General features: G+C 38.6%; 1 protein-coding gene and 1 pseudogene across 3 annotated transcripts in view; one reads left to right on the forward strand and one right to left on the reverse strand.

Annotated features, from left to right (window-relative positions):
* Window positions 1-1,471: 1,471 nt before the first annotated feature.
* Window positions 1,472-1,816, reverse strand: LOC137149189 (microtubule nucleation factor SSNA1 pseudogene; annotated as a pseudogene).
* A 1,972-nt stretch (window positions 1,817-3,788) lies between these two features.
* The window catches only part of WAC (WW domain containing adaptor with coiled-coil), a 106,886-nt gene continuing 83,015 nt past the window's right edge, over window positions 3,789-27,659 (forward strand). For 2 of the 3 annotated variants that reach the window (XM_067542561.1, XM_067542560.1), the window contains exons 1-3: window positions 4,126-4,244; window positions 4,376-4,412; window positions 5,879-6,074. In XM_067542561.1, the coding sequence (XP_067398662.1) occupies window positions 4,204-4,244; window positions 4,376-4,412; window positions 5,879-6,074 (274 nt within the window). In that variant the 5' untranslated portion in view covers window positions 4,126-4,203. Of the gene's footprint in view, window positions 3,894-4,125; window positions 4,245-4,375; window positions 4,413-5,878; window positions 6,075-27,659 lie in introns of those variants that run through there. The other variant, XM_067542562.1, reaches the window with a different exon arrangement.

Raw genomic sequence — 27,659 nt, forward strand, 5'->3', positions numbered from 1 at the left:
GTTGTTTTAATATCTGAATTTGTTAGAATGTAGTCTGTAGAACATAATGTTCCACAATCCTATTGTAATCAGGTAAGAAGAGTCAAGCGTGTTAGGATTCTAGAGTATCTCAAAAAATCATGAAAAGTCACACGGAAAAGCTATACATTAAAAAGGTTTTGAAATCTGACTAAAAAGCACAGATAAGCACTATTAAAAGGCAAAAAACATTCTCCAACAGAGCAGAAAGAAGCCCCTCTACTGCCCTCCATTTGTGTATTGGAACTTTCCACTAGTTTGTTAACAGCAGCATGTGACCACTTAAAGTTAAATTGGAATCCTATTGTGTTAAGATACTGGAGAATAGATGTATTTGCTTGCTTTTGTAAGCTGATCACATCTTTTTTTTTTTTAAAAAAGCTGCCAGTACTTTAATTTTGTCTGTAGTAGTCAAAGTTGTACCTAAGTTGTAAAAGGAGACTAAAGTTTCAATTGCTTAAACATAGTAATAGGAGACACTGCTTATGTCATATGATATAGTTGTCTTATTGATAGATTGCCCCTCAATCACTTGAATTTTTGAATATTCGGTGTCTGATAAAGCACTTTTTAAATAGTATGTTTTTCACCCTTTAGTTCTTTTAACATATTTTGATGTAAGCATTCCTTTTCCCTGTTTATTTTTAGAGGGGTTGTAGGTGGACCTGAAAGCAACACCAAACTGTTCAGAGCGTCTGGATGCCATCTTAATAAAAATAAATAATATTGAGATTTATAGACATTTCAGATGGAGAATAGACTCCTAAAAGAGGAAACCATTAGCAGATTTCTATTTGGTCAGTAACAACTAAAACAATCAATCATAATCTTGACTCAGCCAAAAGGAATCAGAAATATTTTTTCATGTTCAGAATCTACCACCTGCTCACTTCTTTTATACCATCCCTTCTTCAAGTCCACAGTGGCAATGTTCCCCAGGTAAGAGAGAACTGGATAGGATTTCTCACATAAGTCATAAACACGTATCCTTGCCATTGCTGGAAGAGTGACTGAAAAGAGACAAAAGTGTTCTTTCATCTCAGATTTAAGGAGTATTAATAAATCGGATTGAAACTCAGCGGTAAACATTCAGAGCATGAGTGGTAAATCGAAATCCTTGCTGACCTTCCCTTACAGTTATTAAAGAGGCATGTCAAAATTGGTTGGTCCAGAATTTGACCTTTGTTTTCCTGGGATCTATTCGCAAAGTCTACTTAATTCTTCATATGTGCTGGTTTGTTTAGATAAATAATTATATAGATATTTTTAGCAAAACAACATTTTTATTTGTCTGTATTGTACATTATTTTCCTTGAATTTAAATGCACTAAAAACATGTATAAAAGTTAAGGTACAGCCCTTTCTCAGATATATGCTCATCAAAGGGTTCTGTTGTTAACATTTCTGAACAACAGTAATTGCAGTTGTGTTAGAGTCCAAGCGTTTGGCTGTTTCAGGTCACATTGCTTTTCAACTCCACAGCTTTGTTTAAATTCCCCACTTCTTTCTTCAGGACATTTAGAAGCATTCTAGAACTATCCAAAATCTTCATATAAGCAGTTTCAGTTTCAGCAAGGATTTTGTCAAGCTTGTTTCGTGAGGCTGTCGTCTGGGTCAGTTTTTCACAGACACACTTCAGTTGCTCAGACAGGATTCGGATTTCATGCTCGAGTTTATTCTTTTCCACTTCCGTTTGCTGGATCTGCTTATTCAGTTCTTCCCTTTGCATGCACAAGTCTTCAATGCATTTCACCAGCTCATTATTATAACCCTGCAGAATGGCTCCCTGCTGAGTCATTGTCCAGGCTCCACCCTCTTAGTGGCATCTCCCACCACTTTCAGGAACACCCTTCAGCACTTTTATTTAAAACAAAAAAAAAAAAAAAAAAACCACATAACAAAAAAGCCTGTAGCTGGGTTTCTGTGAACAATCCTACACTAACAAACCAGTATGGGTACAGCCATGATAGAACAACGTTCTGCTTTAAAACAAAAAACCCCAAGACTGAAGATTAATGCACCCAAGGATACAGCCTCTGTGGCCTTCCCAGCCTCTTTCTGTCCAGTGAACAAGAGAGCAGGGCCAAAATTCAAGGTCTTTGAATTTCCATTTATTTACTAAATGCTTAAGTGAGTTTATTGACAGTTACTCAATTTTTACATTTACTGAAGCCCAATCCTTCATTATAGCAGTTACAGTGAATACTACAGTTAACATCATAAAACCATTTTCATTGTAACTGCCTATTATTCATTCATGACTTTCTGGAGGAAAAAAAACTTTTTGGCTCAAAATTTCAGTGCTTGGTCACAAATATAAAACTGTCAACTACAAATATGGTATTTTCTCTGGAAGACAAATTTAGTGATTGTCATGAGAAACATTCACTCAAAGTGAAGGACAAATAAGGATATTTTCTCCCTCTGATACTTAACCACACGCACCACCTCCACGCTCAGTACCTTCTAGGTCTGCCTATAGCGAATCTCTCCAGTACCTATTTTCAAACGAATGTGGGCAGGGGTCAAAAGGAGACTTAGCTTTTCAGACTAGATGAGTATGTTTTGTAATGTGCAAGCTAGCTGCCTGCCCCTAGAGCTGCTTTTCTGCACTCGCCTCAGGAAGATACTGGAAACAGTCTGCCTCCTACCCTTCAGCGTGCTCTCATCCAAAGTGCCTACTGTCCCTATGGAAGAACCGTATCATTAGCATTATATGCTTGCGATGGGTACTGATTGTAGGGGCGAGCGAGGGTACAAGGGACGTATCCCTACCCTCGCGGCACTGCCTCTTCCTACTGCTAAGTGTAGACAAAGAGCGTCTTCTCGGGGGCTTCAAGCAGTGGCTGCTATGAACGCTACAGCACCACCGCCAAAAGCCTGGCAATTTGAGAGGGGTAACCCCACCGGGGCGGCTCTTATTATTGCCCCCCCAACTCCCACAGCAACTATGGCGGTGACAACCAAGGCACTTTCCTAACATAGACAGGAACAAAGCCCCAGCCATCGAGTCTTACACTTAAACATCCACTGGGGCTGCTGCCTAAGAGACAAACAAGCGCCGCCAAGGCCAGCAGCACACCGGACACACACAACCCGTGCAGCCAGCAGCAAGCCTCCCACAAGGCCCTTTTCACCTCCTCTCCCCGAGTCCCCTCTCGCCCCCCGTTTCCTCCAAGGACGTGCACAAGATGGTTCCTGTCTGTACATCGGGGCTTGATACAGACCCTTTCCCACCCTCCGATTTCTCAGTCGGGCTTGGGTAAGACCCTCTCCCTTGCAATTGCCCCATGCTGTACCCAACCCGGCCGAAGAGCCTCTCCCACCAGCCGGGAAAGCAGGCTGCGCCTACCAGCGCTCTCACCCCATGCTGTCTGCAGCAGAGCGGAGCACGCCTCTGTCTCAGGAGCACGCCGCCATGCCACCCGAAGCGAGGGGCTCGCTCTTTCTTTCTTGGCCAATCAGCCAAGAAGGCTCTGCGAGCAGCTGCTTTCTCCGAGCGCGCCTCCACCCAGCAGTGGCACTGGCCCGCACAGGGCGAGGGGTGAAGGGTCACGGAAATACCCGAGAACGTCCGAGTGCCGAGGAGCGTTCTACGGCGATAGCCGATGTTTTGCGAAGGCTGGTGGGGCACGTTACGGGAGGGGGCGGATGGCTGGTAACGGAAATAGCCGATGTTGTCCGAAGAGGCAGGTTAAGGGCGTTGGACTGGGCGGAAATAGCCGATGTTTTCCGAAGACAGAGTCGCCGAGAGCAGAGGGGACCGAGAGGGTGGAGCGTGCCGAAAACAGCCGGAAACACCCGACGTTAACCGAACACCGCGTCGCCCGAGTTTCCCGGATGTAGTTGGAGGAGCGGCGGCGACGACGGCGGCGGTGGGCGCAGTGGGGGGAGGAGGCAGAGGCAGCGGCAGCGGCGGAGGAGTCTGTGCTGCTCCTTAGTGTCTCAGAGTGTGCGGGGCCGAGCTGTGGCGTCTCCCCTTTCGCTGTGCGGAGAGGAGATGGGCCCGTGAGCGCTGCTGCCAGCCGAGCTGCCTGAGCCGCCCCCTCCCTCCCTCCCCTTCCCTGTCCCGGTCTGTGGTGAGGCGGAGCGCTGCCTCCCCCTCCTCCCCCCTCGGCGCCTGTGGCCCGGCCGCAGCCGTCCCCTCCTGGTCCCCTCACACTCACACACACAGGCCGGGCATTGATGGTAATGTATGCGAGGAAACAGCAGAGACTCAGTGATGGGTAAATCCCCTCCTCCCTTCCCCTCACCCCGCGGGGGGCTCCCCCAGCCCCTCCGCCATGTTTGTGGTACCCCTCCCCCCCACGGTGGCCGGTAACGGTTGTTCGTTAACGTCTCTCTCTCTCTCTTCTAGCTGTCACGACCGCAGGGGGGACTCGCAGCCCTACCAGGTACCTGCAGCGCCGGCCGCTAGGCCCAGGAGGAGGAGCAGGGGAGAGAGCGGAGGGGGGGGCAGCTACTCCAGCGCAGGCTTCGGCTGCCGCCGCAGGCCGCGGTGCAGCCACCTCTCCGCTCCCTCCCCTCACAAGCCCCTCAGCACCGGGGAGGGGGGCGGCTGTATGTTAAGGGAGTGGGGCCCCGGTTCCCTCTGGGGCCCGGAGGGGCAAAGAGGCAGGCGAGATGAGGCCTACCGCGGTCCTGTAAAGGGTTCGGCCCGCGGGGCGGGGCGGGAGAGTGAGTCAGTATCGCGTTTAGTGAAAAACAGATAGTAAAACGTGTTCTCCACAGGCCAGAGAGAGCCCCTCTCCTGCTCCCCAAACCCTGGCAGTGAACTGTGACCTAAGCAGGGCAGCAATAAGCACAGTATCGCTGGGGCTGCAACTCTGCAGCCACCAGCTGCTAACTGCACTCAGAAACCTGCATCAAATCCTTGTGCCACTGAGAAACGACTTGTATTTCTGAGATGTGTAACACACACTGTCTAGCCTTGTGCCCCTGGGAACCCAGTTTTTGGGGAGAGCTGGGTAGTGCACTGTGTTCTCCTGAGGATACCTATTCCAATGGATAGGGGAGTGGAATATTGTGCTCTCCTGAGGGTACACATTTGAGGGGTTATTTTATGAAATTTCTGGGCATTTGGCTGATGATTTGTGAAACAAAAATGTTACAGTTGAAGGCAGTTGTTACAGGTAGTTCATCTAAATGTAAACATTCCTCGTCCAGAGGTTTGCACAGTGAAAGCAAGCAGGTGAAAGTTGCTAATCAATGCTGCTTCCAATGTGTAAATATTTCAGAATGAACACAGTCAATTTAAGCCCCCTCTCACATCCCCCTCCCCAGTTCAATGTCCTTTTTAATACTATCTGAGATGTTCTTGTACTCAAATAAAATTTGTTATGGAAATTCAAAGTGGTGGATGAGGTTGTGTCTTTGAATGAAACTTGCAGTGCATATACTGTAGTTCATGCATGATAACTTCTGTTCCATTATTTATTAAATAACTAAATACCTCCTCCTCCCCCCAAAAAAGAAGAAAGTCAGCAGTCTACATAGTGTTGAATGTGAATAGAGCAAAAGAAGAAGAATTCAAGGAATTACAATTCAATTTTAATACCCTATTATGGCAGATATTCACCTCTGAGACCATAGTGGGGGAATGTGGTATTAGAGCTAAATTGGTAGACAATTTTTTATTTTAGATGGGTAATTAAAATTGGGAAGCCTTATGCTATTTGTCTAGCTAAAATACTGGTATTTCTCTTAAATATACCTTAGAAATAATTTTATCACTAAAATTTACACTAGAAAGTGAAAAATCTTAAATATATTATAAATTTAAAATTTGTATTAGTTCGAAGTGATATTAACTGCTACAAAAATGAAATCCAATTTAAAAGCATATTCTTATCTTTTGCAGACTCTTAAATACTCATCAAAGAGTCACCCCAGTGGTGGTGATCACCGTCATGACAAGATGCGAGACACCACAGATCCTTCACCACCAAATAAAATGTTGCGGCGATCTGATAGCCCTGAAAACAAATATGGTGACAGCACAGGGCACAGTAAAGCAAAAAGTGTGCATGCTCACAGAGTTAGAGAGAGGGATGGAGGTGAGTTGTTTTTAATTGACCTTTATTTAAGCAGTAGTAATCTGAATTAAATTGTATTTAAGTAACAAGTAAAATAGTTACCACTGTAATGAGCACAACTTCATGTTAAATGACATGCCTGACACCATGATGAGAAGACTGTGCACTGAGACCAAAATATAGTGATTAGTTGCACTGAAGGTAATTGCCCTGGGTTTTAAAACTGAACTAATTCTTAGTATTAAATTTCAGTGAAGCCACCAAGAGATTAAACAAATTTAGGGTTTTTTTTTTGTATTGGTGCATTTTCAAGCTGACTTCTGAAGGCCTTGGCAAGAGTAGTATATGGTAACATCTTAAAATTAGGTTTCATTTTAGATTTTTTTCATAATAAAATATATTTTTACTTATTCTTCCAAAGATTTTGAAGCTTCAGAGTTCTGGATACTATTATTTGTCCATGTCTTCTGTTGTTCATTTGTTTAAATTACTAATTTGTTAGTGCATAAGAAAATGTTCTCAGGTTAACTTGAATTAATATTTTTCTTTTTTTAATGTGCTGTTCTAAATATTTCACTTCTATATATGAAGTTCTTTGCCAGCCTGATAAGAGTCTGTTCCACACTGCCATTCAGGAAACTGAGTTTAGTTCCTGGTTCTACTTATTTGCTCCTCAAGGCCCTGATCCTTCAAACACTTGTGCTTTTTTCTTAATTTATTTCTACCATGAAAGTAGTTACATTGATTTCCATGGGTCTTATCATAGTAAAGTGTAAATGTAAACTTACCATATGTGTAAATGTTTGGAGGATTAAGGCCCTATATAGGAGCACTGCAGAGGGAGGGGTGACAGCTGAGTATTGAGCACACACTCTCTCTCTATGTAAACGTAGGAGAAATACATTGGAGTTCTTGAGTCCACCTGGAGTGCATGGTTTGGTGATGCAGAGCCTCATGGATGTATACTGTGGTGTTGGGGGGTAATGTAGTGTAGATACTGGAATATCTAAAGGGAACAGAAGGATGTTTCCCATACCCTTCTTCCTCCTCTCAATCCTTCATGGACTGAAAAATGCAGTGTGTTATGATTAATAAAGGTCACATATGCAAAGTGGCTTTTTTTAGTATGTGTAACAACTAGTCTTAAATGTTTGCATAAGTGAATATGAGCCCTTCAAATGAAGAGTGTTTGTTAAATGACACATAATGAAATAGACTGAAGTGATTTTGTGTTGTAAATAATTCTTAGGTTTTTTTATCTATTCAGAAATCATGTCTAGCTTACATTACATAAATATGGTATAATTGAGTGAAACAATAATAAATTGTGTCCAGTAAAGCAAAGTGCATAGAACAAACTGGCAGAGCCTTCTTATGCAGATAAACCTGTGTTCTGAAATAGCTCCGCAAAAGTTTAAACTGCATGCATTTTACTTTGACACTATTAAGATGTATTGCATGCTCATACTATTTTTATGAATTGGCATCAGGTGTTTGAACACAACTGGAACTTCTTGACTGGGTGTTGTTGATATACCCATGTCCATAATGCCCAATAAATGTAGTGGGCTAATTGATTTTAAACAGAGGCTAGTGTGTACTATAATTGCACTCAAGTATACTGCTAATTGTTCCAATATGTCACTAATTATACCAATACAGAAGTAAAGTTACTCAGTACTTCCCATGTACCTCCAATTTCAGGATTACAGGAAACTTACCCAGAACATATTTTGTTTAAATGGATAGATATTGTCAAGTTAGACAGCATGTTTTAAAACAAAATCTTTACTAAATGCTAATAGGACCTAAGGCTGTTAAATGAAGTACAATTAGTAATATAATTTTTCTCTTCACTATTTGAGTTTTTGTTCTTTTTTTCTCTTAATTTGGACAGTGAAAATAGACTGGTTTCACTTTCATATTTATTCACTTTCTAGTCAATTTAATTATCATGCTATTAGAGTGTTTGAATTGGAATTACTGCAAGGGGATGATTACATCTAAACAAATTAGTTGAATGAAAAAGATCATGGGAGTATTTTCATTGACCTTGAGTTTTGTTTAAAAAAACAACGTGCACCACACAACATTAGAGTCTTAAACACTAAACTAAAAGCCTAAACTCACCCATTCCTCTCCCTTTAAAATTAGTGTTAAAAATTACTTCAATTTTTCATTCTCCTGGTTTCCGATTCTTCTTTGAGCAAAACAAGATGACTAAGTAGTGCAGTATGCTGATGTTTTGAATTTTTTCAGTCCTGAGTCGAGTTGACCTAACTTTATTAAGGGCTTGTCTATACATAAGGTTTTTTTTGTTTTGTTTTGTACCGCTATAATTATATTGGTTTAGAGACCAGTGTAGCTAAAGTGGTACAGCCATCTAGTACGGATGCAGTTATACCGGTCTAAAAATGCTTATATCAATATAATTTATTTCCAAAATAAGCTGTAAGGGTATAATTATCTTTGTATTGATATATAACTGCATCCACAGTAGCACGTTGTACCACTGTAACTGTATTGGTTTCTAAATCAATATAATTACAGTGATACAAAAAACAAACTAATGAAAAAACCTGTGTGGACAAGCCTTACGTTTTGGTATAAGACAAGTTAAGCATGTTTTATATTAGGTTGAGTATTCAGTCTTTCTCTGGCCATGGAATAAACTTTACCTGGGTTATTGCAGGCTTTTCTCTCCTTTTATGACTCAAGGAAAATCACACATAGACTGCACTACAATATATCAACTTTTAAACATGCGGCATAAAGATTTGGCTGTATTACCACTGGTCATGGAAGTAATATGACTGAATGTATCCAGTAGTTAAAAAAAAAAAGAACCTCTAGAGTGGCAAAATAAAAGCAAATATTCACAGCTATGAGTGGCAACATTATTATCTTGTGTTTGTATACAGGTCCTCACACATGAAGACATAGTCCCTGTCTTGAAGAGCTTAAAATCTAAGGTGGCAAGCAGTGCACAAAATAACTATACCATACAGCCCCCCAATCTATTATTTGTTAACCAGTTTCTTGTAGTAGTCAAAGATTTGGGTCTTGTGGGGTTATGCCATCAGTTCCAGGAGAGCTTTCCATGCTTAGGAGTAGCCAGACTGAGGGAAATGGGCAGTTAAATGTAACATTGTTGGCAGGGAAGAGGGAGCCATGAAAAGTCTTGAAGGTGAGAAGACACTTGAATTTGAGTTAGTGGAAAAGGGAAAATCAGTAGAGGGATTCAAAATGTGTGAGTCTAGAGGAGGGGTAGATTAACAGGCAAGGAAAATGATCCTAGCAGTTGTGTTTTCAGAGCACTGGAGGGGGAGAAATTAGTTTCAGAGAGCCTGAGAAGAGGAGGTAATGAAGCCTGGTGAGTACTTTAGATGTGGGAATGGGAAGAAGAGATCTGAATTTAAAACGGGGAAAAGAAGTTGCAAAATTTGAATGCATCCTATAGGTCAAGGGAGGAGTTGTGAAAAATCACTTCCTGGTCATGCCTAAGTGAGAGGGAGCATGGTGGTATTGTCGTAAGTGATGGAAAATATTAGGAAACAGAATTTGAGGCTAGATAGAGAGTTAAGTTTTGGCCATGAGTACTCCAGATCTATCTAAAAGCAGGTATTAGTTGATGTGGAATGATCTCAGGCATCCTGCTATATCTAGGTTTAAGAGGATCTTGTTTTTTTGTCATGTTCCTAATATGCAGGTGAATAGATGACTGTTTAAATAATAAAATTTGAATAATATTAGCATATGAAACTTTGTAAATCATATCACATTTTTTTCCCTTCACTGACTGATTAAATTGATATTATCTAAATACTAAAACTTTACTGAAGGTGGATGGGAATAGTTAATGTTGGTTATCTTTAGTGACTTGTAAACTTAAATGGACTTGAAGAATTTTAGATATAAGAAATTTATTGATCTAAACTGTAGGATGTGATATATTTAGTAATATAAAAATAACAATCAATCACTATTGAACAGAGGCGCCTCACAATACACATCAAAGCTAAAATGGAATATTTTACATCAGGGGTTTGTGGAGCTTTTGCAGAGTGCTTGTATGTCACAGGTTGCTGGCTTGCCTTGTCTACCAAGAGTCCAGGATATTCATTGCAAAAAAGTCTCTGAATATCTGTTGAAACAGGTGGATGCAGGGAGCCCGCTTGCCTTCTTGGGAGCCATTGCTATGGAGGAAAGGAAATGAGCAGCTGGTAGAGTGGATATCCACCAGCAGGGAAAATGAAAAGAGCAGTTTGGAAAGAAGAGTAGGTGGCTGAGCCATAAATGCAGAGGAGAAGAAAACCTAGGTGTAGGCAGACAGAGGGAAACCTGGTGGTAACAAAGCATGTGAGGCAGAGGGGATAAGGAAATGGGAAAAAGTAGACAGCATTCAGTATGCTTAATACATTAAAAGCAGTTAATGTTAGAGAAGTATTTTTTCAACTACAATGGAAGTACTGTCTTCAGGATGCTGCTCAGTCACAGATGGGAAGGAGGAGAAGTCTGTGATTATGAATGAGATGGTGGGTGGTCCAGGAAACACTTTGAAGGCTGTAAACTCTCTCAGCCTCTGAATGGTATAAAGATTTAATTTTTGACTTCAGCAATTCTTGAGGTACCTGTTGCTAAGAGTATATGGAAGATGGTTGCAAAAATAATTATTTGGCAGATTGAATACAAAAAAACTTCCAGGACCAATAAACTTTTGCAAACATATGTTCTGGACCAATCAGAAATTCAGTTTCTTGGGGGAAAACTTTCTGTTGTGTATCATCACATTTAGTTTCTGAGACTGCTAAGGGATATCTTCAGCTTAAAAAAAACCCCATGAATTTTTTTTACCTACTGTTATAATTAACACTGAAGATACAGTAGAGGAAAAAAAAATTTTTTCCCTCCCCCACTTTTACTCTGTGTTTGACAGCACTTAATAGAAATGTAGGTCTGGAAGGGACCTCGAGAGGTTATCTAGTCCAGCATGCCCATGCAGAGGGAGGATCAAGTATACCTAGACAGGAGTTTGTCTAACCTGCCTTAAAAACTTCAAGTGACGGGGATTCCACAATCTCCCTTGGAAGCCTGTTCTAGTACTTCACTGTCTTTATAATTAGAAAGTATTTCCTGTCTAACCTAAATCTCACTTGTTGCAAATTAAACTGATTGTTTCTTGTCCTACCTTCAATAGACATGGAAAACAGTTGATCACTGTCGTCTTTATAACTGCCCTTAATATATTTGAAGACTGTTACCAGGCTCTCTCCTGAGTCATCTTTTCTCAAGACTGAACATACCCAGTTCCGTAACCTTTCCTTATAGTGTAGGTTTTCTAAGCCTTTTATCACTTTTGTTGGTCTCTTCTGGACCATCTCCAGTTTGTCCATATTTTTCTTAAACTATAGAGCCTAAAACTGAATGCTGTTCTCCAGCTGAGGCCTTACCAGCACTGAGTAGAGTGGTACAACAGTTACTTCCTGTGTCTTATGTACCATATTACAGTTAATAAACCCCAGAATATTAGCCTTTTTTGCAGCTGCATCACATTTGTCTCATTCAGTTTGTGATCCACTAGAACTCACATATTCTTTTCTACAGTACTATTGCCTAGCCAGTATTTTTTGTATTTGTTTTTGATTTATTTTCCTTTCTACGTGTAGCTCTATGTAGTTGTCTTTACTGAATTTTATCTTGTTGTTTTCAGACCAATTCTTTGATTTGTCAAGGTAATTTTGAATTCTAATCCCGTCCTTCAAAGTTCTTGCAATCCTCTCCAACTTGGTGTCATATGCAAATTGTATAAACTTCTCTCCACTTTTCAAGTAATTAATGAAAATAATGAATGGTACCAAGCCCAGGACTGGCCCTTCCAGGACCCCCTAGATATGACTACCCAGATTGACAGTGAACCATTGATAACTCTTTTGAGTATAGTCTTTCAATGAGTTTTCAACCACCTGATAGTACTTCATTTCCCTAGTTTGCTTATGAGAAGTCATGTGAGACTGTATTAAAAGCTTTACTAAAATCAAGGTCTGGCATATACTGTTGTCATCATCTCCCTCCCTCCCCCCACACCAATAACCCTGTCAGAGAAGGAAATTAGTTTGTTTGGCATGATTTGTTCTTGACAAATGCATGTTGGCTATTACTACCCTTTTATCCTCTAGGTGCTTACAAATTGTTTGATATTTTGTACCAGAATCTTTCCAGGTATTGAAGTTAGGCTTACTGGTCTATAATTTCCTGGGTCCTCTTTGTTCCCCTTTTTAAAGATAAGTACTATTTGCACCCTTCTCCAGTCTTGTTGAGACCTCTCCTGTTCTCCATGAGTTCTCAAAAGTAATCATTAATGTTTCAAAGATTGCTTCAGCTACTTCAAGTACCCTAGGATGAATTTCATCAGAGCCTGCCAACTTGACTAAATCTAACTTCTCTAAATATTTTGTAACCTGTTCTTTCCCTATTCTGGCTTGTACCCTCCCCTCCCCCCCCCCACCCTCCTTAAGTTTTATTGAATATCTTGTACAGTGAGTTCGTTTTCCCTTCTGTGTGGGTCTTTCACGTAACAGGAGAGATGTTGTTAAAACCAGAAAAATGTGATTGCAAAACCAGTCAGGTGATAGTCCTGAAACTACATCGTTTTTTAAAAAAAATTACTAGTTTCGAAGTTAATTTGAAAAGCAATTGTAAAGCTGATAATAAATAAAAAGGGGTAGATGAAGGTGAAAATGTCTCTAGAGCTGTATTTTCTCAGGTTCACTTTTGATATTAATGTAATATATCCAAAGTAGTCAGTATTCTAAATGCTTTTAATAAATTGCTTTTAGATTTTTCTTGAAATTCAGTAACATTTGAATTTTTTAGATGTGTAGTATGCTTTAGTGTGTAAGTTTTTTACCCTTTGAAAAAGGGAAGTAATGTCTTTTAATACTGGTTATAAACAGGTCTTGCTAAATTTGCTTGCCAGAGGTATTTAAAAAGCATTCCCTGATGATTGGATGGCTCCTTTAATTTCTGCAGAATTCAGGCTTTCGTAGTTCAAGTTTCTATTCTGTGTGTTTGCAAAGGAGAGAAGCATGGACATATGGGCCATTGCCTGAGTCTGAAGCCTTGTACCTGTGAGCTGTTCTTGTAGTAGTCTGAAGAAACAGGGAGAGAGGTAGGTGGTTTCCAGGGAGTTGCCCACTGCTAGACCTATAACTGCAGGAGCAAATATTCATTGTTCTCCACGACCAGTTCTGCCTCGTGGCCCCCCCACCCCCCTCAGATTAAACTGACTCCCCTGACCCCAGGGTGGGAAACTGTCTCAGTAGTCTCAATTTTTTTTCCAAAAAGAGAACCTCTTGTTACCTGTTTGGTGCCAGTTTACGTTTGGGCTCTCTCCTGTGTTGTTTTATTTCCTATTTCCCTTCCTGTTCTCTTTGCTCTCATCATTTAACTGTCTTAACTTTAAATTGCTGATTTTATTGAGGTGTGATGTTAACCCCTGAGAGGCATCCTGTGGCTCCACATGCTGTAGGTTCACTTCATGGAAGTAGTAATGCAATGAAACAGTGTTCTTTAGTGTCTTGTTTTTTTATAGAGTCAAACTTTTATATAATTTTCACAAGCTCTTCCAGGGGAAAAGTTCCAGTATTAGAGTGTAGAGGATTGCTTTCTGTATGTGTCGTGTTTTCTTATTTTGCTAAGAATTTTGGTGGCGAAAGCTGTGTTGGTACTGAATATCAGGACTTAGTACTCTGATACTTTGGAACTTACATTTTGGCAGTAGTAATAGCAGTAGTAGTAAATTTTAAAAAAAATGTTGGTGTACCCAAATACAGCCCTTTAAAAGAGCACGTGCTCAAGAGACAGTTTATTTTATTTTTATATTGAGCTGAATTGAGTATCTTCTAATTTTCTTCTTTGTGATGTCATTGAGAGAGAGTACACTACAATTCCAGCATTTTTGCTAATATTGCAGATGAAGTCTTGCCATTCTCCAAAGTGGGTTTTCAAGTGGGAGAATATCATAAAGTATGTTCTTGTTCTCGTGAAATGTTGTCTGTCTATTCTAAAAATTAAGTGTATATTTTAATAAATTGGTAGTATTTTTTAAAATAGGAAAGTTCCAGGTCTTAGTACTTCAGCTTCCAAATAACAGAACTGTGATTTGTAAGGTAAAACTTTGCTTTTTTTTCTTTTTTCTGTCTGGAAAAACAAGTGTTTTGATTTTTTATTTAGGTTGTATAATGTAATTTTGGTTGCACAGTTAGAGGAGCTGTTGTATAATTATTTGCATATTTTGCAAAGCTTTTGTAGTTTAAAAAAAGTATTTAAATATTTGAAATCTACAAACAAATCCACTTGTCTATGGGAAGAATTCCAAGAATGATCAAACATCAGAGAAAATAATGTGGCAGTTTTTGCTCTAAAATATCTGTTCGTGCTTGCTACAAAAGCCCAGTATAGCTGGTTCCCAGCTGAATATAGCTGTATCGGACTGAGGAGACAACTGTCTCCCAGGGCTTTCAATGCACCAGCTATGACCTGCTGTTCTGCCTTTTTACTCTGCAAAACCTCTGGATTCCTCACCTAATTAATGGTCAGATACTTTAGGAGAACTTCAGCAAGCATATTGTCCCTTCATGTTAGTAGTATTAGAATAGTTCTGATGTTTGATAATGCAGATTTGTCAAAAGCATTTTAAAAATCTCAACTTAAAAACAGTTAAAAAAATTCTAAGATATATTTGACCTTGAACAAAGGAATGAATCTTGACTCATGCTTTTAAAAGTGTATTTTTGCTGCATATTCAAATCTGCTGTAGAATATTGTGCATAGTATCCTCAAACCAAAAGTTTCATGGAAATATTCATTAAATCCCTTGGTTGCAATACAGTTTGCAGGCATTTAATAGTGAAGCTTTGAACGACATTGTTTTTTCACTAAAATGAAGTTTTAGAAAATTTGCAAGATCTAATTGAGTTGGCAAAAGCCAGCAAGTTGCATTGATTTTGCTTTTTTCCTATGGAACAATGCTTCTGAAACAGAAGAACTTTTTTTTGCATGTTTTCACTTGATTTGAAATGGGAACCATAGTCAGTAGACTAAATTAACTGAAAGATTGTGAAATTTCACTTTATTTAACTACTTTGAGGTGTCTGTACTGTAACACTAACTTTAAAACTTGCCACGTCTTTTGCTTGAATTGTAACAGAATCCTTAGCTTTCCCAAGATAGTACCATCTTTTTTTAAAAAAGCACTTGTTTTAATGATGCATTAAAGCTCTTTGTGTGCTTTCCCATGGTCCTGTATTTATCCTAGTACACATTTTAATGTCTTCTTTATAGTAAAACAGCAATTGTCTCTAGCCACTTTTGTTAAAATATTTAACAAGTCCCCAATTAAATTGAAGCTCACCTGTCCATGGTTGTCGGTACTGGTACAGAAAGTAATGGTAGAAATAGAATTATACTTAAGTTCTGTTTATCTGACAAGAAATAATTTAGTCTAATTTGTACCAAGGTTAAAATGTTGTTAGTTCACAGAATGACCTGGCTTGAAATTCACTCACCCAAGGCACATGAAAGACTTTTCCTGATGAATGTGTTGGAGGGTGGTATACCATCAATATTTGCAGATCTTAAGCCTTCATTGAAAACGAAAAACTTATGATTGCAAAGAATCTCCCAAACGTGAAATAATTCCACATTGTCTTCCTGAATCTAAAGTTGGTTCCAGTTTGTCTTTTGTTGCTCATAGTTTTTCTCAAAGCATCTGTACAGTGAAACTCGCAAGTTAGGTCATTTTCAGTTTTGCTATTCAGAAAACTGCATAACAGTGAAGGGTGTCAATCATGTTTTAAAGCTGTGAGCAACAACAGAGGTTCTCATTAGTGTTATTAATGAGGAAGAACCACCTAAAACAGGCTGAGTGAAGGAAAGATGCAAAAACTCTCATCCTTCGTGTAGTTTAGTGGCTCTGGGAGAGGACAGAGAGAGGGGAACTTGTTTAGCCCTGTTCACAGGGATCTCTACCTCTGGTTGATAGCTGGGAACATCTGGATTGAGAAGGTGACAAAAATCTTTTTCCTTTCTAGCAGCTTGAAGAGGTTAGGGCTTCAAAATTATCAGACACTGTTAACCAGAGGCTGATGCAGAAAATAGAGCCCCGAAGCAGTGTCCAAGGCAGGAATAGTACTCAGGTTGAAACTCTTGCAACCTTACCGGTAATGGTAGAGAGGTCTGGTCTTCTCACTAGGGCATTGACATTAGATTTCTCTTGCAGCCTAGTCTTTATCTGTCTCTGGTTAGTAGGTGTTTGGTAAACTTTTAAGACATTGTTTTTTGATTGTGTATAGGAACTGTAATTTGGGCCTAAACTATATAGCATTGTACATGAAATCTAAGTTACTTTGGGATAATCTGTTCCTTACTGTAGTTCTGTCAATGGGGAAAATGGCCCAAAGAGATCCAGACGACACTTGCGGATTTACCAACAGTAGAATTCAGTATCTATAACTGCTGATAACAATGCTAGCTGTATTGGCCCATGTTATTTAGTATTGCTCAGAAATGTTTTCTCAATTTATGCTCAATCTTTTGAGGGTAATCATCCTGAAAGCCATCCCCTTTGGTATAGTTGGGAAATCTAGACAATTGGGTTTTGGTGCTTCTTACCTGAGAAGTCACTCTCAATTAAACCACAGATTGATAGCTTTGTAATTCTAATGTGTCTTACTTACAGGCATAATACATTTTTTTTCGAAGAAAGTTGTATGTTTTTGGCATTAATTGGCTTCAGTGAAAGGTGGTGTCACTAGGCATATTTTTTTTCGTGTTGGGCATTATAATTGTGCAGATTTGTCTGTTGCCCAGTCACTGGGTGACACACACTTGTCAGTTTACCAGAGTGGTTGTACAGCTTTTGGTTTGTTGTCTCACCTGTAGGGATTAAGTAATTTAAAAATATCCACTACTACTTCTTTCATTGAAGGTATTAGTTGTTAATTTTGCCTTTGCAAAGTGCTTCCTATGCAAGGATTTTTTTTGGTTTGTTTGTTTAATGGGTCATCTTCAAAACACTTAGGGTGAAAAGTTTGTATAATCCAATTCTTCTGGGGTTTTTTCTCCAAACTATTGAAGTTATTGACTTCAGAGTTGTGGTTTTTATACAGTTTTCATCATAAACCCAATTCTTAATGTGAAAGATGTGTTCCCTGTGCACGAACTTCCTTGCCTAGAAAGATTTTTTTATACAAAAAACTGCTCACATGTGCAGATTGAGGCTTCACTCCTATACTGGTTTCTGTGTGGTTTCAGGGTTGTCTGACATGCATTGATTGCATGATGAGAGCATAAACTTTTTGTTTGGAAAGTGAGGCTAATTGAACAAACTGTTTTAGTTTATCAGACTGATCATTTTTTTCCCAATTCCAAATTTGTTCTGCTGTCTTTTTCAGTAATAACTTGAAACCAGCTTGATGATATAAAAAACCTAACTTGTGTCTAATTCTCAAGAGTTACTGCACTAAATTATTTTCACTTGAGTTGTAATACAAAAGTTTTGTTAATTGAGATAATCTTATATAATGTATTTTAGAGTTGTGGTCTGATGAACATTAAAAGTTCTGCTGTTCCTAAACGATGCTTTCATTTAAGGGTTTAGCCCTGTGTTCCCTACATAGCTTTCAAAATGTAAAAACTGATTACTAGTCATGAGTTCCCCATCACTCTCTCTGGTAAAACCATTGTCTGGCTCTCTTCCTGTTCCCAGCTGAGGTCTGCTGGACTACCTACTTAGGCTTTTTGCTGTTAGCGGCAGTCACTTTTCCTTCGCCAAGCAAAATGCTAAGGGTGCACTCCTTTCTGGTCCCTGATCTCAGTTTCAGCAGTATATCTGTGAGAAAAAGAGAGCACCCACTGCAGTCCCTGAACCCAGATCTTTCTTGGGAAAATGGGGTCCCTATGAATGAGATGAGTAAGTAGCAAGATGTTTCCTGCAGACATTCTTGGGAGCTTCTTGGAGGTATTTTTTTGGGCTTGTGTACATGAGAAAGCTGTGCTGGTTTACCATAAGGTATGATTTTTAAATTGATTTTGTTATACTGATGCAGAAGGCGGATACTCTTATTTTTGTTTTAACTGGGTTTTACTTTTGTTTAAACCAGGGTTTTTTTTTGTTTAGTTTAAGATATAGCTCATCAGTTTAATCAAATTTAATCTAAATCCTGGTTGAAATGGAAGTGTGTCCACACAGCCTTTTACACTAGTTTAACTAACAATCTGTTTACAAACTGCAACTGTTGCATTTAGATAAAGCAAAGAGGAGTCCTTATAGGGGAACAGCTCTTGACATTTTTTAATACTTTTCCGCATAGTTTTACAACTATCAGTGTAAAACATTAGATATAAAGTATGCATAAACAGGGGAATCTCAAGTAAGAATAGAGAAGTTATTTTACCTCTATATTTGACATTGGTGCAACTGCTGTTTGAATACTGTGTCCATTTCTGGAGTCCACAATTCAAGGTGGATGTTGATAAATTGGAGAGGGTTTAGAGAAGAGCCATGAGAATGATTAAAGGATTGGAAAACCTGCCTTATAGTTATAGACTGTAGGAGCTCAATCTGTTTAGCTTACAAAGAGAAGGTTGAAGGATGACTTAGAGTGATAGAGATTAGAGTCTCTATATGGGGAACAAATATTTAATAATGGGCTCTTCAACCTAACAGAGAAAAATGTAACAAGATCCATTGGCTGGAAGTTGAAGCTACATGAATTCAGACTTGAAACAAAGCATACGTTTTTAATTGTGAGAGTAATTAACCATTGGAACAACTTACCAGAGGTTGTAGTAGATTTGACATCACTGACAATCTTAAATCAAGATTGGATGTTTTTCTAAAAGATATGCTTTAGGAATTATTTTGGGGAAGTTCTGTGGACTGTGTTACACAGGAGGACAAACTAGATGAGCCCACTGGTCCTTTCTGGCTTTGGCATATACAGTGATTCAAGACTAAAATGTTGTAGTGAGAGATTAATTACAATCTGTATTGGATCAGCTCGTCTCCCAAAGATCCACAGTTTTAGGACACACAGTGGTAGGGTAGACGATTGAATAACTCAGAATTGTTACTTAAAATCAGTTTATTTTCCTCACAGTTTAATCCAGTTACTACATTAAAATCCTTCTTAGGATGTCATTTGTTCAGAGACTGAAGATAAATATATAAAAAAAGATCCTATAGAAATGTGATCATGACTCTCTATATGACTATCAAATTTGCCCAGTGTACAAGTAGAATTCTGCTGCTATTAACACCTGTGATTTTCTGTTGGAGATTAGTAGGCTTGCACAGATAAGTCTTTCCAAGCACTTGTATGGCCCTTATGACTGTAAGGAGTGAGCACCTCACAATAGTTAATGATTTTAATGGATACCCTGTGAAATAGGAATAATACCTTCCTTCCTATTTTACCCATAAGGAACTAAGGCACACAATAGATAAATAACTTACCCATAGGATCGCACAAGAAATCTGTGGCAGAGTCTATGGCAACATATGGTAGAATTTATCCCAGATCTCCAGAATCACAGTCTGGTGACTTGACAACTAGACTTTTCTTTCCACAGATATAATTGAAGGTACATTTATACCTGGAGAATAGTCTTAGTGGTGAAGTATGAAATGGAAAAAATCTAACTTTGGATCTGTCACTAGCCAAAACTGATGCTTTCGGTGACTGTTGTAATAGTCAGACTCCTGGTCAAGACAGACTATTTATTTTTGCAGGAAAAATGTTGGCCTTTCAGTGGAAGTCAGGAAAAAGGAAGGATTTTAAGGAGCAATAGTTATAGTTCAATCCTTTCTCTCCAGATAAGCTATTAGGGAATGTAGGGTTACAAACCAAACTTTTCATGTCTTTGAATAATCAGCATTTTTATGCATCAAGGTCTTTTAGTTATTGAAAAATACTTATGCTACTGACATCACTAATGTTATTGAATCACAGTAGTGATTCAGATCTAAGGTAATAAAAAAAAGGATAACTTTATGAGGGAAACTGGGATTCTGCCCTGCTTGCTGCACGCATTAAAAATTCACTCTTACATTTTGTACAGACCTGCTCACTCTCAAACATAAAGAAAAATCATTTGAATAAGTGCCCACTTTTGAAGAAATACATAGACAAAATGTAGGACTTTAAATTTGGTTAAAGCAAAATAATAAATTTGCAATTGTGTTCTTGAAGACTTTAACATAAGCTAGGAATTCACTTTGTTTGAGATCTGTCCCATTAATTTTTTTTATTTCTTGTGACTGTGTTCTTATTATATTCATGCATCATGACTTGCTCCAGAGGCCACACATCACCTTTGAATTCCCATGGATGTTAATTCAAGTCTGTTTAGCCAAGTGGATGAGGTTTCTCTAGTTAAGTATAGCATTACATTAGCAATTATGTAGCTAAGGTTTATAAGGTGTTTACATTAAAATCCTTTCACTCCTTTTAACACTCAACTTCTGCTTGACTTAATTCGGAAAAAAAAATGTTTTTGAGGCATTTTTGAATTAGAACAATACAAACAAAGGCAACTTTTTAATGACCAACTGACGTCTGTTTTAATGATCGACAGCTATTTTGCATGGTTGGTAGAGGGCCATTTACTCTGCCTGTCTAGAAAGTTATTGACACTTAAATTAGCCAGTGAACGTTCTACCCCGGCATCCATTTTGAAATTGAAATATTTTACAATATCTAAATAATCATTGATTTAATTGAATAGGCAATGGTGACAAAATGGGGTTTCTTGATTATTAAACATAATTATAGATTTTTAGCTTGAAAACCGTGTTTTCTGCTATTCATACGGACATTCCAAGACCTATGTCTAATGTGGAGAGAAGGAAAATACTTCTTGATGTATTATTTAGCATACTTCATATATTACAGATCTTGGAAACTTTTAGTGATCAATGCCCCCCTCAGTTTGCACATTTATTTATAAGACTGTAAAGCTACAGTAAGAATACAAACCAGTAGATATACAAGTTTATTCTTAGATCAGTAATTGCAAGCAAGGGATGTTGTACTTGAAAATTGAGGAAGAGGAAGAATGTCGTATTCGACTGGACCTTGAAAGAAGATGTCAGTGTTACTACTACCAATAGCCAGTGGCTAGTCTTTAAATGCAATTGGTTGATGTCTCCCTGCATGGGATTTCTTACAAATGTAGAATCATCAAATGAGAAAATGATTTGCCTGTAGTCTTGAATTTGACTTGGTTCTTTCTAAATCATTAACTTGCTTTAAGCATTTTAGATGACTTTTTATTGTGTTTTATTTTAATTTAAAATTAGCATAAAAGTGAAAAGCTTTATACTTGTGTTATGGGTTCAAATTATTCTTGTGGCTTGATGGACTTTTAGATTTGGACAGACAATCCTCAGCTCTCAATATCTTTCAGTTCAAAATATAATCTGTTACTATATGAGGCCCAAATTCAGGATTTTACTGAATATTTACTGTTAGACACTAACAATTAATTTGCAAAGAATTATTTCTTCATTGCATTCCTCGTTGGACTCTAATGTTTCAGTGAAATTCAGATTGGTTTCTCCATTTTAAGAGTGTTTGATAGTCTGTGGTTGGACAAAAATTGACAGTTATACCACTTCAAGCTGTGATCTTGTCTGATCTCATAAGCTAAGCAAAGTTGGTAAGTTGAGTAAGAATTCCAAAGAAAAATATAACTGTTCCGCTTCTGTTATTGTTTCTGAAGGTGATATTGGATCAGTACTGAACCAATACCAAGAATATCTTTGGAGTGCCCTCAGCTGTGGGAAATTAAGTCTTTCTAATAAGTTGCAAAACTGAGGTCCTGACCACCTGTACTTGAAGTGCTCCTGGCACATTTTGTAGCAATAAAGGTGATAAATGGCCTACCTAAATGTTAATTTGAGTTATTGCATGTTACCATCTTAAGCCTTCATTCTGCAAGCACTTATGCACATGCTTAATGTTACTATCAAGAGTAGACCCATTGACAACAATGAAAAGTTCCAGAGGAGTAGCCGTGTTAGTCTGTATACAGCAAAAACAATGAGAGTTCGGTAGCACCTTAAAGACTAACAAATTCCTGCGGGCATAAGCTTTCGTGGGCTTGCATCTGACGAAGTGGATTGCAGCCCATGAAAGCTTATGCCCGCAGGAATTTGTTAGTCTTAAAGGTGCTACCGAACTCTCATTGTATTGACAACAATGATAGTAAAGTTAATCACATGTGTAAAAATATTTGGATTATTGGGGCCCTAATTTGTAAACTCAAGGTGCTGACTTTATCTTAAAACTCACTCTACAACCTAAATACAACTTGAATAACAACCTAAATTTTCTCTAATTAATCAACTGGGGCCCCTGAGTAAATTGGCTCCCTTGTGGAGCCTCTGGATACTAATTCACATGCAAAAAAACTTCACCATGGAGTTAAGGTTGCAGACACTCATAGCTGTGTTGTGCTCTTCCTGCTGTTCCCAAATATGAGTTTCATTCCCCCAACTGAGTTGGAAAACCAGGAAGCGTGGAGTTAAGATCCCTTGTGACTGCCTTGCAAGTACATAAGAATCCTACTAAACACCAAAACAAATGTTAGAAAACCAGTAAACACGGACTTAGGGTGATACTTTTCGCACTATGCAACCACATCATGTTACACTCTTTGGACATGTATAGGAAGATTATCCAAGATTGCCATGCCTTACTCATTCTTCATCCTGTCAGTCTAGGGTGACTTCTTCCAACAAGCAGCAAGTGTCCTCCAATCATTAGTGCTTCAGAGAGCACAGTGAAGGTCTGTTGGAGTGCATAAATAGGTGTGCTGATTGGCATGGAAAAAATGACAGGTTTTTTTGTGTAGGAATAGGGTACTTTCAGTGTTACAGCACTCTGCTGGTCCTCCCTACATAGCTTGCAACATGTGACAGTGGGCTACTTTTGGGGCTGTGTCTTGGGGACCTCTTGACCAGAGAGACCCAAATTTGCATCACACACACTACCATAGCCCCAACTGGCACATCAGTTTTCTATTTTTATTTTTATATTACATACATTTTATATAACAATATTCTACAAGTATTATTCTAGTATGTCAGCATTTATGTATCACTTTGGGAGCCTCTTAGATGTAAGATAAAAATACTGGTTGAAATTTTCAAAATGACTAGTCAATTTTTTTGGGTGTCCAATTTGAGACACCTTTGAGATACCTGATTTTCAGAAATTGAGCATTCACCCACTGAAGATCAGACTCCTAAAAGGTGTCTCAAAGTATACGCTAGAAATCGCTAGTCAACTTGAAAATTTAAGCCACTAACTACAGCCTTAAGCTTATTTTTCAGCATTTTCTTATGTTTGTTCCCTAATTTACTTAGGTTTATGGATCAAGCCATATTCTTTACAAAATTGAAATTGAAATACTAGTGGTTGAGGGAGCAGAATTTTGTGTCAGATTTAACAAAAGGTACTTTTATTAACTTGAGTACTGTTTTTTTGTTTGTTTTTGTTTTTGTTTAATTAAAGCTGATACACTTTTGTCTGCACTTCTGTTTATCTGATCAAGAATTCATCCATACAATGCATTCCTACTTAAAAATGTTGTATGAAGTCTTGGTCTGGGGGCATGGTTTGATGATACCATTATTTTTGGAAAACTGGTTCTCATGTTTGTTATAAGATTATAAAGCAAAGTTGTTCCATATACTCTTCTGCACTACTGTAACTTGAAGCCCAGATTTCTAAATGCTTTTTTATGTTGGGCTTGGTTGACACTAGGAAATTAGGTCAACGTAACTACGTGGGGTGTGAAATATCCACACTCCTATGTGTTGCAGTTAAATCGACCTAAGCTCTGGTGTAGACAGCAGTAGGTCAACAGGAGAATTCTCTTGTAGACCTGGCTACTACCTCTCAGGGAGGTAGCATACTATGCCAATGGGAGAAGCCTTCCCGTCTGCATAGGTAGTGTCTTCACTGAAGTGCTACAGCGATGCATCTGTGTATTTGAAGTGTAGACAAGCTGTTGTTCATGTAGTGTAATAGTTGTTCAGGTATAGTGTTGGAGGAGGAATTAGAGTAGCTCAAAAAAAAAAAAATTGAATAGGCTGTAGAGAGAAAGATATGTTAAACTTACAAAAACAAATATTAGCGAAGAAATAAATTTGGAAGCCTCAACTATTCAACTCCTGTAGTTTTATTCCTATTATCTTAATTTCTTAAATGGCAAGAACACAAATTCATGTTGTGCTGCAGTTAGAAACTGATAGGACAGTTTACCTCATTTATTCTATCCTTCCAGTTAGGTTCTCTTATCATACCCACACATATGGAATCTAAACCTCATAGATACATATAGTACCTTTATTAGACATTTTTCATTTTTCTTCCATTTCAGAATGGTACGTTAGGAGAATTTTGTCTGTTAAATTCTAGAGCACAGATTTCCATTGTATTTTTACCTGCATTTACCTGATGGGAGTAAAGTTTAGTTAGAGCTTGTCTTCACTGCAGAGTTAACTGGACTCTTACTAGAGTGTTGTCCCTAACTCAGTTCCTGTCCATGCACACAAACGTCTGACCCAGTTTTGGTGCTTTAAACTGGGCTAGCTAGTCTGTCCTGGGGAATGGGCTAAACCCTGCATGCTTCTTGCACTTGGGCTGATAAACTGCCTGTTTTGCATTGAGCAAGAAGGCTAACACATTTGAGTGCTAATAGTCCTTTAGTGCCTTCCCACAATCTCCCCTTGTGTCCAGAAGGTCAGACCAAGTTCACGAAGAGACTCGTAGAGTGGCTCAACTTACTGCAGTTCTGAGAGCCATGGGTTATGCCCCCTCAAAGTGCTAATAACATACTTGAGTGAATGCAATACAAGCGTTGATGGAGGAACTCAAGTATGGCTTTTCAGTGTGGCTAGTCACACCCAGGTGAGGTCAACCCAGATGCTTACAACTGAGTACCAATTGGGCAGGTTAACTCTGCAGTGAAAACATACCCTTACTGGAAATTACCCTCTGTCTTTCTTCCTGTTAAATTAAATTACAGTTGCTAGAAGAATTCCTGTCTATCCTCTGTGGCAAACATAGCAGAAAGAAGGTTGTCTGAAGTAGCATGACAGATGGAGATAACGGAGATTCCTACAGTTTTTAAATTTAAAATGTCTCAAATAACATGAAAAAAATAGTACCATAACATATAAATTTGCAATCTTTCTCCATTTAGCCTCCTCAGAGGAGGAAATTCTTCCCACATCGACGTGATCTGTGAAACTGTTGAACAAATTGGTTTTAGTCTGACTGCTCACTTTGTATTGCACTGCTCTGCTTCTCACAGCTGCGGGTAACTTTGACCTTATATCTATGCGACTGCTATCGTTACCAGACAGCAAAATTTGTGGTTTTATCTGTTCACTACCACCACTTCCAACCTGCATTGTTCTGACTACACCTCAATTTTTGTAGAAGTATATGTCACTGTATTTCAGAGCTGCTGTCTCTTCCCTCCCAAGACTGAAAACTTAACTCTGCTTAAATTTGAATCCCCTGCTGACTTAACCTGTAGATTCTGGTAAGCCTCTCTCATTTCTCACCTCAGACATGTTGAAGTTGGGGAGCACCTATGTGTGTTGAGTGATGTAGCTATTATGTACATGTAGTGGAGGAAGGTAGGCAATGGCTTTGCAGAATTCAGGGGTAATGTCAGCTGGAATTCAGGTTCTTCAGGAGGGAAGCTTTCTGTTTGGAAGGGAAAGGGTGTCAACTGTGGAGGACAGCCTGCTGCAAACGTAGGCGCTATAATCAGAACTTGGCTGGTGTATGTGTTGTGTTTGTGAGAAGATAGGACTTAGCTCACTTTGCTTTTTTCCTACAAAATGGCACTTGCTGGAGGCTGGGTAAGCTTTAGCTTTTTTATGTTAACTTCAGTCTTAAAATAAACAAATACTAATTTTGATAGAAGTTAAGATTAATATGATAAACTTAATTTTTTTTAAAAAAGATCTTCCATTTATATTTAGTACTTTCATTCCAAATTATTTTACATCTTTAAACTGATATGCAACTATGCACAAGAATCACTTCATCCACCAATGGAACACAAGCATCTCTGAGATGAAAAGTTTTGGTTAGCAGTGCTCAGTGGCTCTCCTCAACAAATTAGGAAATACAGGACAAGAAATGAAAAATACATTTTCCTAATGAAATTACAGGGGAAAATTTAGGTAGTTAGAATATAATTATTTGAGCTGGTATTTGGTCAGGACTCCTGAGTTAATATCCCTATTCTTATGAATGTACATTTAGAATCTTTGAAGAAATACATGAGTTTTGGATGTTAAACTATCTGGAGTTGTTGGTCTGTGTCCTGTAACAGCTTTCAGATGTAGCCAAAATACATAACCAATAACCATGGAGTCATTAATGTATTGTTGGTCTGTGTTACATGGAATTCATATCATTGTCTTGCCATTTGGGATGGATTGATACACTGCCCCTTTTAGTTCCTCCAGGTGCCTTGTATCATATCCTTCCATGATAGCTGTAGCCTCTCATCTTTTTTCTTTCTGTTTTTTTCTTTTTTCTATCCTTTTTTCTGTTGTATCTTTAACAATATTTTTTCCTCTGTTTTTACATGCCTTGTTTTCACTCCACTGTCTTTTCTTGTAGCTCTGATCTCCCCTGCCCCATTCTCCTACTCAGCAGAATGCTTTTGGTATTGTGGAAGTAAGCTGAGTGTCATGGAAGTAGATAAGAGAAGTTCACGCTGGTGGGCTGCTGCTCAAACCTGCAGCCCTGTATAGCCTTATTTACATGGGTAAAATGTATGGTACTTAAATTATGTAAACATGTTATCTAGCATTTAAATGCATCTTAGCGCACTGTGTTGAAAGGGACAAAATCATTTTTTAAAGTATGATAGTGGTCACTGCAGAGGAAAAGCTCTGAATTCTGATTTCATACTATACAAAATAACCGCATGTATAAGTGGTCAATTTGAGACAACTAGTTTGCAGACCTAGCCATTGTAATTTTTTATTTATAAATTCAAAGCTAAATTACTGCATAGTGTGATAAATAGAGGGAGGGTTGGGGAGCTATGCTTGAAAACCACCTGTAAAATTTGGCTGAAAAATGCACAACTAATGTTGAGTACAGTTTCTTGCTGTGAACACACACACCAGTACGTCATGCTCTGCATTAGCTACACATTTGCTTTCAACTGCAGTTCTGCATGTTAATTACAGCTTATAAAGTTTTTAGTTGCTTTGGGATGCAGCGAATAGAAAGATTGCCACTGTCCCATCAGAATGATTGTGGTGATAAGGTTTTTCTGGGAAATGGACTTATCGCTTATAACCTGGTCACTTTGGTTGTCTGTCAGCAGTAATTTGAAAAGTAGAATAAAGCATAAGCTTTTAATACTTATGCTTGTTTAATGTAGAATTTGAACTTGTCATGGAGTGATTTGGGGAGATATATAAAATGCATTTATGTTGTCAACTCTAACATTTGTGAAACTGAAAATTGGGGTGGGATAGCATAGTATTGACACATC

Source organism: Emydura macquarii, unplaced genomic scaffold (genome assembly GCF_026122565.2).
Source record: "Emydura macquarii macquarii isolate MOO-44397 ecotype Brisbane River unplaced genomic scaffold, CSIRO-AGI_Emac_v2 contig_719, whole genome shotgun sequence".
Lineage (NCBI taxonomy): Eukaryota > Metazoa > Chordata > Testudines > Chelidae > Emydura > Emydura macquarii.